At 45.8% G+C, this 12,468-nt stretch overlaps 1 protein-coding gene across 1 annotated transcript; it reads right to left on the minus strand.

The window, feature by feature from the left end:
* Nucleotides 1-8,892: 8,892 nt before the first annotated feature.
* On the minus strand, nt 8,893-12,083 carry TLR9 (toll like receptor 9). Its single transcript, XM_029597464.1, has one exon. It carries the CDS (start codon nt 12,081-12,083, stop codon nt 8,988-8,990), a length of 3,096 nt encoding a protein of 1,031 aa, XP_029453324.1. The 3' UTR covers nt 8,893-8,987.
* Nucleotides 12,084-12,468: the final 385 nt, after the last annotated feature.

Genomic DNA, 12,468 nt, shown 5'->3' on the forward strand with positions numbered 1-12,468 from the left:
AAAAAAAAAAAACAAAAACCAGATGAAACAAAAAAAAAAATGCACACACCTAATATTTTTTGAGTCATCTGCAAATTTGATCACCTAATTCATTGCTCCCCTTTCAGCAGGCCCAGCACACCCACTCCCTCCCCTCAAACCCCCCCCCCCCCCCAAGCAGGAAGATTGGTGGGCTGTACAGCCCGAAGATAGCAGGAGGCCCTTGGGGCCGTGGTGGAGCTCATCCTACCATGGTCCAAAAACAACAGGAGACCATGATGTGTGTGAGCTTGTATGTATATGTGAATGAGTGAGAGCCTGTTTGTGTGTCTGTGTGTGTCTGTGTGATATCCAATGTGTGTGTCTGTCTGAGAGCTTGTGTGTTTGTGTATGTTTTGTGCCTGTGAGAGCCTATGTATCTGTGAGGGTGAGGGAGAAGCAGCCTGTGTATGTTAGAGAGCGGGAGTGTATGAGAGAATGAATGTGTTATTGTACGTGTGTTTGAGAGAGAAGATAAAATATGTGCGGCCCTACCTCCCTGGAGTCAGGCAGAGTATTCTGTTTAGCATACAACAACATGAAATTCCTTTACATTTTTCTTATAGCTGGGTGTTTATGCTTGCAGTGTGGTGCATCCCCTTTCGGACACTCAGCATGCTTTTGCCCCATTTAATGGCTCCTTGTTCCTGTGATCTCAGTGACATATTAACAGCTTTTTCATCCCCTTCATCCCTTCCCTGTCCAAGAAGTGTTAAAGTACCTCAGCAGCTAGCCACCCTTTGAATGGAATGTGTTTAATGTAATTTAAGCTCACAGTCAACACAAAAAAAAGATGTTGAAATGAAATAACCTTTAAGCTTTTAAAGCAGTTACACTGTACATCAAATTTACTTTATTTATGTAATGTAAACTAAATGACCTCACCCATGGGACTATAGTTGTCTGCGAAATAATTAAGAACTGAGAACATTTCCAGATGGTGATGGATAAGGGTGCCTCAAGCTTGGGTGCACCTTGCCACGTCAATTCGGCTGTCCATGTCAATGTGATGAGACTTCTGGAACCCGATCGTGACACAGGTAAGGTTCTCCACCTAGTATTGTGTAACCAGGCTCCCAGAGTGTCAGATCTTGTCTGGGAGACTACCCAGGAATACTTAGGATAGACCAATACACCACAGCAAGTTATGCCTGCCCGGAGGCAGGTGTAACTTCTTCAATAAAGGTCATGGGGGGTTTAGTTAAGGGCTGGGGGGTGGGTTAGATAGGGGAAATATAAAACATCAATCATAATAGTAAAATCATATTCACCAAAAGAATAAATGTTTCAAACCAGTTAATGAATAAGAATATCCCAAATTTCCTAAACACCAATAAAATATTTCAAAACATCTGATGAAAAAAAAATCCAATAATTAAAAAATGTTCTATTCCCCCACAGTTTCTCTCTTTCTTCCGCCCACCACCATTACCCGTTTTACCTCCAGAGATTATCCCAGCATATTTCCCCTTCCTCTCTCTCTGACCACAGCACTCCCTTTGCTCCCACCCCCTATAAGTTACAGCTGGGGAGTGGCTGAGCTGTATACAGAGAGGCCCTGAGATTTCTAGTGTTTCCCCTGAGACCCTGAAACTGATGGAAATTCCCTGAGTCTCAGGGTGAAATCCTGAGAGTTCTAGCTATGCCTATTGTGGATTGGTAACTGGATAAAGGACAGGAAACAGAGCATAGGACTAAATGGTCAGTTTTCCAAATGAAGAAAGATAGTGGCGAGCCCCAAGGGTCTGCCTTGGGACCTAGCTATTTAACATATTCATAAATGATCTGGAGAAAGGAACAGTGAGTGAAATAACCAAATTTGCAGATGACACAAAATTATTTTGAGTTGTTAAAACAGCAGTGGCTTTTAAAGAGCTGCAGAAGGACCTTGTGAGAGTAGGAGACTGTTACGCTCGTGGGTGGACCCTTTGTCCTGGAACAGTGCGGGGACTGCCCTAGGAGGCGGAGCATGGAAGGAGACAGAGGCGGTGTAGTGCTTTACCACTGGAAGCCCGAGGTCCCCCGGGAGGAGCCCGTAGGGACCCGGGCCACTTGGACTTAGGTGGGCCTCGCAGGGTCTCCTGGGAGAATGGAAGTCCGGTGTGCCCACTGAGACTAGGTGAGCACTATCGGGTTCGAGGCTGAAGACAGGTTGAAGCAGAGAGAACCAGTATAGTGATGGTGATGACAAGGCTAGGGACAGAGCCAGAATCAATGGACAAGGTCAGGCTGGCAAAGGTCAGAATCCAGAGGTCAGTCCGAGGAATGGTCAACGAAGCAAGGGTCAGGAGCCGGAGGTCAAGGAGCAAGCTGAGGTCTTAGGCAGGCAGGTCAGGAACAAACTGAGGTCTTTACCAGTAAGTCAGTCCGGGGTAAGACCAGGGAGACGAACAGACGAATGTTGGCACAAGCAGGACTGGGAAGCAGGAACAAGCAGGAACAGAACTGGAACAGAAGGATCCTGGAACAAGACTAGGGACAAGCAAGAAAGATACACGAACAAGGGCAATCTCAGGAACAAACCAACCCGATTGCCAAGGCAAGGAAGTGAGGCCAGGAACTTCCTTTTAACAGGAACTCAATCAGGGCGCACCACGGAACTAGGCCCCGCCCTGGAGCCTACATCAGAGCGGCTAGTCCTATATTCACAGTTAGCCAAGTAATGTATCCGGCTAAGTCTGATCATACTGGGGTGCAGTCCTATAGTTAGCCGGTTACATTTATCTGGCTAATTAGAACTTTATCTGGCAATGAATAGAAGAGTATGTAAGTGGCAGTGATCCACCGAATATCCAATAAATTGTCCACTCATCACACTGCTGAACATTGACCTCGAAGTTTTCTTTCATACCTGAGAATCCATGAATTCCACATTGTACTGTGAGACAGTGAGAAGACCTAGTAAGAAAATGGCTGTCAGGAGGCTGCTGCACCCTAGAAGATTTCCAGGATGTGGAGATAAAGTTGAAGGCCTTTCCCACAATTCCATGTGAACAGCTGGGAATCAAAATCCCTGAAAGTGAGGCTTCAATGGTACATGTGACATTCTAAAGGCAGATGTGCTTTATTATGTCAGGGAATGTGTGTCTGTGTCATGCTTTAGCAGCACTTTTGTCTCACATTCAGGAAAATGACATTAGGGTTAGATGAGGGGCCATTTCAGTAGCTGGTTTGGCAGGGCTTAATTTCTGGTAGGACTACTCAGGATGGCGTTCTGACATCTTTTTTCCAGGACCTAAGGAGGCAGAGTAGAGCCAGCTGTGTAAATCAGTTCTGGCTCCCCTGGTATGTAAACCAGTTTCGATTCCCTGCAGAAATGGGCAGAGCTGGTGGTGTCAGGGAACTGCCTCCCCCCCCCCCCCCCCAACCCTCCTCACATCCCCAGAGAAAGCAAAGCAGGGAGCAGCTTACTCTGAGATAAAAGCAACCACAGAGCCTTAATTTAATTTCCTGTCACAATTGAAAGGCCAATGAGAGAGGATGGGAAAGAGGGAAGAGACGGGAGACGAATGCCTGTCAGCACCACAGTCCTGCTCCTACCGGGTGTGATCCCACATATGTGCATGCGTAGAAGAGTTCATACCCGGCCTCTCCCCTTCCACCTCACACAAGTCACACCTGGTCCTGGTCCTTCTCCTCCTCCCTTCCCCCCTCTCCCTCTCCCTCCCCTGCCCACAGTTCCACTTCTCTTTTCTTTACAAGTTAAGCCCTGTGGCTTGGGAACCTTAGATATGAAGAAGTCATCATGAGATTTCTATCTCTATGATAAACTTACACAATAATGGCGTGTGTGGTAGAAAGGAGAACTGCCATCTGCTCAGGCTGAATTCACGTTTGTGGTACAAATAACCAAAGAGCTATGTAATCAGGCTAGAAATCCTCCATTTCCAACTGTTTGCCTCTGTGCCTGTGTCTACTAAATAATCAGTTCTTTCCCTCTTCCCCACCAACTCAGTTCTAACTCATTTCTCCCCTCCCTCCCCCAAGTCTCAATCATTCCCCTCAGTGCCCCCCCCAGCTCAGTCTTAGTCATCCACCCTCCCTCTCTCTGACTTAATCCTCCAGCAGACCTCCAATTCTCCCACCCCACCCCTGATCTCCAAGATTCCTCCCCCCAACAGATCTTCAGTTTTCTCCAGCTCCTTACCTTCCCCAGCAGACTTCCAATCCCTCCCCCACCCACAGACCTCTAGGTCCTTTCCACCCCCTCTCTTCAGCTGGTGTGGGCCAAAAGCAAGAATAGAGCCCCACGGAGCCCCAGAAGTGGCAGAAAAGGAGATGCACTCGGGCTTCACATGCAGTGGGGACCCAGGTCACAGAAACCACACAGGCTCTAGCTTTGGTCAATACATGCAGCAGGCCCCAAGAAAACAAGCTGCCACATTGGCTGTGTGAGTGCCAGCAGCATGGTCCACAGAAGCAGCAAGATGTCAGGCCACAGCAGTGCTGCTTAGAGGTGGTGAAAGAGACAGCCAGAAAGCCATGATCACTGCTCTAGCAACTGGGTGAAGCAGCATAAGCAGGAAGATGCTCCAGAAGAAGCATCATGTTGGCAGTGTGTGTCAGCACCCCATAGGAATATGGAAGGAGCAGCAGTTAGGATGCATTTTGTGTGTGTGTGTGCGTGTGTGTGTGTGTGTGTGTGTGTGTGTGTATGTTGGGGGGTGGAGCATGACTCCACCTTCTCCAACTGGGACCCACAGTACGTATACTCTGAAAACGTATCTGCCTGATGCAGAGCTGGTATCAATTTTTCTGCACTTGGGACAAGCATACAGAATTATGGCTCCCCCCTTTCACTTACCAGTGTCTGCTCTGAAACAGCACTTTCTCCTTTGACAGCAAAGACACAGCTGTCCTTATAGTGGTTCTTCAACCTCCAAATGTCAAGGAAACCCCTTGATATGTGGTTTGTGTGCGGTTGCTATTAATAGACCAACCACTCTGTAGCTGGCCTGTTTGAATAGCTCCCGTAATTTATTCTTTAATTTCCTTGTGCAACAATTTTCTTTTTAAAATTCAATTTTACAATTTCTATTCAATTGTCTGTGCTTTTGTTTTCCCGGTATGCGGTCTGGCCCACCGTTCGCTTATCATTATCCTTTATTGGGTACTTATCTTGTCTTCAAAATGCTACTTGCTGCCGCTATTCATGGGTCCAGCTCCGCTTGCCTGACAACGGCCGTGTTTTGGCAGCGCTCTGCCTGCTTCAGGGACCGCGGGAAAAACCTCTATTGTGTCCGTGATACGGGTCCACCGTCAGAAAAGCACATAAATATATTTTCGCGTATAAAGTCTTTAAAGTGAGTGGTCCCTGAAGCAGGCAGAGCGCTGCCGAAACATGGCCATTGTCGGGCAAGCAGAGCTGGACCCATGAATAGCGGCAGCAAGTAGCATTTTGAAGACAAGATAAGTGCCCAATAAAGGATAATGATAAGCGAATGGTGGGCCAGACTGCATACCAGGAAAACAAAAGCACAGACAATTGAATAGAAATTGTAAAATTGAAATTTAAAAAGAAAATTGTTGCACAAGGAAATTCAAGAATAAAATACGGGAGCTATTCAAACAGGCCAGCTACAGAGTGGTTGGTCTATTAATAGCAACCGCACACAAACCACATATCAAGGGGTTTCCTTGACATTTGGAGGTTGAAGAATTATTACATAAAGGAAATGAGGTTGGTTGGTGAATAGTGTATACTGGTCCTTATGGTGGTGGCAGCTTCAGCAAAGCACCCCCCTCTCTCTTTCCCCTCCTACTCATCATCCCCCTCTTTCTCTTCCCCCACCCCACCCCCAGCAATTCCTTTCTCTTCCCCTCTACTTCTTCATCTGTATCCCTCTCTCACTGCACTCCACTCTTTGCCCTGAATTTCTCCCCATTCCTGGTCCTGCATCTCCCTCTACCACTTATCCTAGGTCGTCTTCTTTTTCTCTTCCCCCCCCCCCCCCCCCACTATTTGTCTTGCATCCCACTTTCACCCTTACCCACCCTTTGCCCAGCAGTGAGCATCCCTCTCTTCCACCCACCCCTGCCCCAGAAGTCCCCTCTCCTCCACCACTCTGTTTAGTAGCAGCAGTAGCCCCATCTCTCATTTTGCCACCCCACCCAACGTATTGCACTACAGCAGAGCTTTCTTTAGCTCCTATCTTTACCTCTGTCAAGTGACAGCTGCCTCTCCTCTCACTCTGTCTCTCCTCCCTCCTCTGCTCCTCAGGCTGCAATGCTGTCGATCTTTCTGTAGTGGCAGCAGCATTCGGAGATGGAACTTAAAATCAACACAGGGCCTGTAAGCAAGTTTAGGGGTGCAGGGACCTTTCTGCTACAGGACACCTCCAGTTGCCCTCCCACCTTACTTCATGATCCTATGTCAGGAAAAGACAACATGTATTCTCCTCAGAAACAGACATTTATTTATCAGATTTGGCAAGATATAGCATTTAGTAAATAGCAATGATTCTTGTCTCTAACTTCTTGGCCACTAAGCACCAGTTTTCCCCAAAGAAAGTTCTGTATCATGAGTGGTAACAACATGCCATAAACCTTAGCCTGTTTAATTTTAATACTTATGGCTAACTTACTTAACCCTGATCCCAGCATCAGGCGATATCCCTCTGTTCACCTCTGAAGCAGACACTTGTTGGAGGCCTGGAGAATGTAGGCAGGGGAGAGGCTTGCTTCCTGGGCTTCATACTGGCAGACTGGGCAGGTGGTCCCGGAAGGAGACAGGCTTCTGGCTCTGGTATGTGCCAGGCTACCTGGGCTTGCTCTCACTCCCTCACCATCTCAGAGTCCATGTCACTCTCCGCACCTGAGCAGGGCGTCTCCTCTCTCCGGTCTCCTGGCCATACCTGGTCTTCTCCCTCCTTCATAGCAGGGAGTGCTGGTCTGCTCCTTGTCCCCCTTTCGCTTGCAGGGTTGCTCTTAGGGTTTTTATTCTCGCTTCCAGGTCTTGCTTCCTTCTTTTTTTCTTGTTCCCCAGTCTTATGCTCTCCCATTTATAAATATGCATAAGCTCCTGCATAATCACGTGGTGGGTGGAGGGTCTTTGCTGCATTGCAAATCTTTTTCCCCCTCCCGATTTCTTCATAGGGAGAACTGCCATGTCTGTATACCAAGCTGTGAGCCAGAGTGTTTTTCTTTGTCTCCGACTGCCCCCCCCCCCCCCCTGTGACTGGTAAGAAAGCTTCCACATCAATTTGGGGTACCTTTGAGGCTGAAGATCAGTCATCTTCAATTAACAGTGCCTCCTCCTCACAATAAAATCGTTATGTTCTTTGGGTAAGGCAGTCATTGTCAGGTTAATGAAGCTGAAGCACAGGGACTGCGTGCCCCCTCTAGAACCTACCATGAAAAAAATCGGTTCTGTTCTAGCTGAGATGCAAGAAAGAGACTGGCATGCCCCAAGCCTGTTTTCCTCTTCTTCTTTTACCTATATTATAACTCTCAGCAAATGCTGGCCCCCTAAGCACATGGGACTGGGTTTGCTTTATAAACTCCTGTCCTTATGCATTCTGAAATTTGTCAGGACAAAACTCTAAACTATCAATCTCAAAAGCATGCATTTGAGATCTGAAAAACCAGGACTGGCTCAAAATGTCCTTGATGTTTGGGATTGATTGAGAGATTGCTGTTGTCATGCCTTTCATTAAAGTTGACCAGACAATTCCATGTCATAGTAGACAGGCAGTGCTGATCCTGGCTTTACCATATTTCCTCTATGGCCTTATAGTTGCAATTTTGCTAAGAAAAGCAGTAACTACAAGTACATAGATGCAATAAAGCAAAATCAGAATAGGCTCAAGCTGTCTCCTATGAGAGGCAATTATATGATCATGGTTACCACATGGGAGCCATATCAAAAAATATCTGATAGCTGGCATCTCAAGTAAAAGTGGAAGTGGCAGAGATTGGCTGAAGGCTAACCAGGAATTTTCCAGGTTTTAAATGAATGCAGCATCTGGAATTGTTTACAGAAATGGCCCCAGCTAGTCATCTGGAAAATTGGGCATCAAAATAGCAGATGAAATTTAATGTGGATAAGTGCAAGGTAATTCATATAGGGAAAAATAACCCATGCTATATTTACACAATGTTAGGTTCCATATTAGGTGCTACAACCCAAGAAAGAGATCTAGGCATCATAGTGGATCACACATTGAAATCATCGGTTCAGTGTGCTGCGGCAGTCAAAAAAGCAAACAGAATGTTGGGAATTATTAGGAAGGGAATGGTGAATAAAACAGAAAATGCCATAATGCCTCTGTATCGCTCCATGGTGAGACCGCACCTTGAATACTGTGTACAATTCTGGTCGCTGATCTCAAAAAAGATATAATTGTGATAGAGAGGGACAAGAAGGGCTACCAAAATGATAAGGGGAATGGAACAGCTCCCCATGAGGAAAGACTAAAGAGGATAGGACTTTTCAGCTTGGAGAAGAGACGGCTGAGGGGGGATATGATAGAGGTGTTTAAAGTCATGAGAGGTCTAGAACGGATAGATGTGAATCGGTTATTTACTCTTTCGGATAATAGAAAGACTAGGGGGCACTCCATGAAGTTAGCGTGTGGCACATTTAAAACTAATTGGAGAAAGTTCTTTTTCACTCAACGCACAATGAAACTCTGGAATTTGTTGCTAGAGGATGTGGTTAGTGCAGTTAGTATAGCTGTGTTTAAAAAAGGACTGGATAAGTTCTTGGAGGAGAAGTCCATTACCTGCTATTAATTGAGTTGACTTGGAAAATAGCCACTGCTATTACTAGCAACGGTAACATGGAATAGACTTAGTTTTTGGGTACTTGCCAGGTTCTTATGGCCTGGATTGGCCACTGTTGGAAACAGGATGCTGGGCTTGATGGACCCTTGGTCTCACCCAGTATGGCATGTTCTTATGTTCTTATCTCCCTTACAGATGTCTGAAGGGATCTTTGAACTTTGCTGTGAGTAGAAAGCACTGCTTCATTAGTCCTGAACCCCCATACTAAAGTTCTGGTCATAGAATGCACGGTTGTCTTTCTCCAGAACCCTACGCAGCTGACCCCAGAAGTACTGCTGCCCACAGAGGCCCTGGGGCCAGAAGAGGACAGTCTTCTTACATAAGCGCCTCCGCAGTTGCAGGTATCGGGATCTTCTCTGTATCTCTTCCAGAAGGATGAGCACCACCACATCCTTCTGTTCCTCCAGCAGTCGTTGCTGTACCAGCAGGAAGGCTACCCGCAGGAGGCCATTGATTGGTTGCACCTGGGACAACACAAATACTGTTTTCTTGCTCTTATACACTGCATCCCAGAGGTTTTCCACCAAAGACTTCCCAGGAATCCAGTCCCTGTCTTCCAAGCATATTCTAAAGCGCCGTAGACCTTTCTCCTCCAGTCGAACCCGCAGGTCATTATAAACCCAATCAGCCACGTCTTTCTGGGCTTTGTCAAAGGCAATGAATGCATCATATTGCTCTGAGCCACTGGCTTTGGAAGATAGAGCACAAAGACTGGCCAAGGAGATGTAGAATGTGTACCAGATGTCCCAGCCTAGGAAGTGCTTCAGGGTGGATGCTATCATTAGGAGCAGAATAAGTAGCATAGAGATGCTGATTAAACAGAGGGAGATCTGGTCATCAGGGCAGAAATGCATATCCTGGCTGAAGACACTTTTATTCTTTAGATGGTAAGGAGAGCCACAGGTGACTTTGTTTGTCAAGTCTGGAATCTGAACATTGATGCTCAGGATGAAGTCAAAGAAAGTGGAATCACAAGTACAGAGTAAAGGGTTGCTCCTCAAATCAAGGACTAAGCGGTACTGCATAAACTCGCCAAACCAGTCCTTATCCAACTCTTGCAGTGAATTGTAACTTAGATTTAAAAGAATCAATGATGTTGCATTAGCGAAAAAATGTCGACCAATATGGTCAATGCGATTGTAACTCAGGTCCAGCTTCTGGAGACTTGTTGCAGGCAAGATGCTGGTGTTGGATAAAGATGTTAATTTATTTGTACTCAGATCCAAAGCCTCCAGGTTGGGGAGTAATGTTAGACATGTCCAGTTGAAAGAAGAGAGCAGATTTTGTTTAGCAATCAGTACCTTTAAAGTTTTGGGGAGATTGGCAAGGGCATTAGGAAGCAGAACTCTCAGATAATTACTGGAAATATCTAACTTGGTCAAGTTGGTCAGGTGGTAGAAAAACTTCAGGTACAAGTCCCCATGCTGCCACATAGTGTTCAACAGGTTTCCAGCAAAAAGCAAAACTTGCAGGGAATCACTATGCATCTCTGTTGTTATCCGGTTGGCAATTTTGTTATAAGCCAGATTCAGGAACGAGAGAGCCTTCATTCGAGTAATAAAAGTCAGCTGATGACCTATGCCTTCCATCTGGAAATGGTAACTGTTGTAACTCAAGTCCAAAGCTTCCAGTTGAGGTAGCTCTGAGAAGGCTGAAGTGAAGTACAGGTTTATTTTGTTATGGGACAGGTCCAGCATCTTCAGGTGGTTTAAGCCACTGAACTGGTGGCCATTGACTGTCTGGCTGATGCTATTAAAGGATAGCTGGAGACAATCAATATCTGTCACATTCTCAAACATTTCAGGTATGATGGAGATAAGGTTGTTCCTCATTAAATTAAGGGTTTTCTGGCAGAATCTGTAGCTGGGCAAAAAATATGGGACCTGAAAAAATTGCCTTCTCTCACTAGGAGCTTTCCTTGATGCCACTGATAAAGTAAAATCAGCCGTTGGAGATCTTGACAGCCTGCCAGCTAAATGTGGAGCATGTTTTCTGGTTGATGCAATTTGGAGAGTTGTCCTATGGTGGTGGCTAATGATTCCATTATCTGACAGGTCAATGTGGAGTAATGAAGGCAAATTTCCAAAGACTGACAGATGGATCTGGCTTATGAAGTTGAGCTGCAGAAACAACCTGGTAAAGTTTCTCAACTGTGCCAGGGGTTGGATACTCTCCTCATCTATTGTCCTGAAGAAGAGGCCATTAATTCTCAGCTCCTTTAGTGACTCTAGATGTTGGAATGAAGGTGCCAGGATCAGGCGATCAAAGATATTCCTTTTACGGTAATTAAATGACAGGAAAAGTCTTTCCAGCTTTTTAAATTGTTCAAAGACTGTGCTATTCCTGATAACATCGTACAAGAAGTTCTCACTTAGGTCAAGTACCTTGAGGTTCCCCAGTGAGCAAAAGAGCTGAGGATCCAGATGATAGAGGGAATTGTCCCTCAGCACCAATCCCTCCAGGTATTGCAGACTGAGAAAAGAGTCAGCATCCAGTTGAAGGGATCCAGCACAGTCCATGCAAGGATTGGATGCATGATCACATCTTCTGCAGTTGCCACCAATGTCCAGATTCCTAAGGTTTACAAGATCCCTAAAACTGTCTCTGGAGATGTGAGTAATTCGGTTATAGGAGAGATAGATGCTGATCAGGCTGCTGGGCAGGCCCCTAGGGATGTAACTCATGTTATTGTACTTTAGAGAGAGGTGTTTGAGTTTGCTAAGGTAGGAGAGAGTTCCATTGGAGACCATCAAGGATTTGGCACAGGGGTTTTTGTAGTAGCAGTTTCCATCCATATATAGCTCCCTCAGGTTTTGCAGATGAGAGAAGGCACTAGCATCTAGGGTCAGAATGTTGTTACGAGTCAGGCTTAAGTACTGCAGAGAAGGAGGAAGCAAGGGTAGGTCCCATAAACTATTGGCCGAAAGGTCCAGGTACACCAAACTTTGCATGCCCATGAATGCCCCAGGCTCTATAGTCAGTCCACAACCCAAATAGAAATCACTCCTCATTGCCTGGGGTGGGCAGTTCCACTTCAGATTCAGCTGGATAAGGTTTGGGAAGGAAGCAAAGGCTGATATGTGCAAGAGTCGGAGTCGGTTATACATGAGGACTAGAGACGTAATGTTCTGTCCCTGTAGGGAAGAAAAGGAAGGGACAGCATCTAAGCCATGGTCAGCGCAATCAATCCTAGTAAAGCCATCCCATTGGCAAGGCAGAAACTCTGGCAAACTGCAGTTGATGGAACATAATGTCTCTGTCAGGCTAAGGATGTATCCCATCACTTTCCAGTCCTGGAATAAAGAAACAGGTAAATAAAACTTAGTGAAGAACACAGATCAACAAGAATCCTTTTTCCAGTGCTAAGAATGTTATGCAGCCCTGCTCACACTTCCTGATCCTTGCATACCTTCACTAGGTTACACACCAACCATCTGGATATAAAATAAACATATTCACATGTAAGCATGGTGTGTGTAGCATACCGCCCTTGACTATACTTTTGCACATATTTTTAGTGGAGAAAAATAAGATAAAAAGTAATACACATATTTCAACCCTCTCACACTGATATTTCTCCTAAGTGTGTGGCATATGTGTCTGTCATCTTTTTCCATCTTCTGAGTGGCATATGTCTTTGCACATCCATTTCATCTTTTATTGCTC

This window comes from Rhinatrema bivittatum, chromosome 4 (assembly GCF_901001135.1).
Source record: "Rhinatrema bivittatum chromosome 4, aRhiBiv1.1, whole genome shotgun sequence".
Taxonomy (NCBI): Eukaryota; Metazoa; Chordata; class Amphibia; order Gymnophiona; family Rhinatrematidae; genus Rhinatrema; species Rhinatrema bivittatum.

Coding starts and splice junctions, on each gene's coding strand:
- TLR9 (XM_029597464.1), bottom strand. CDS start 12,083: ATGGGATACATCCTTAGCCTGACAGAGACATTATGTTCCATCAACTGC.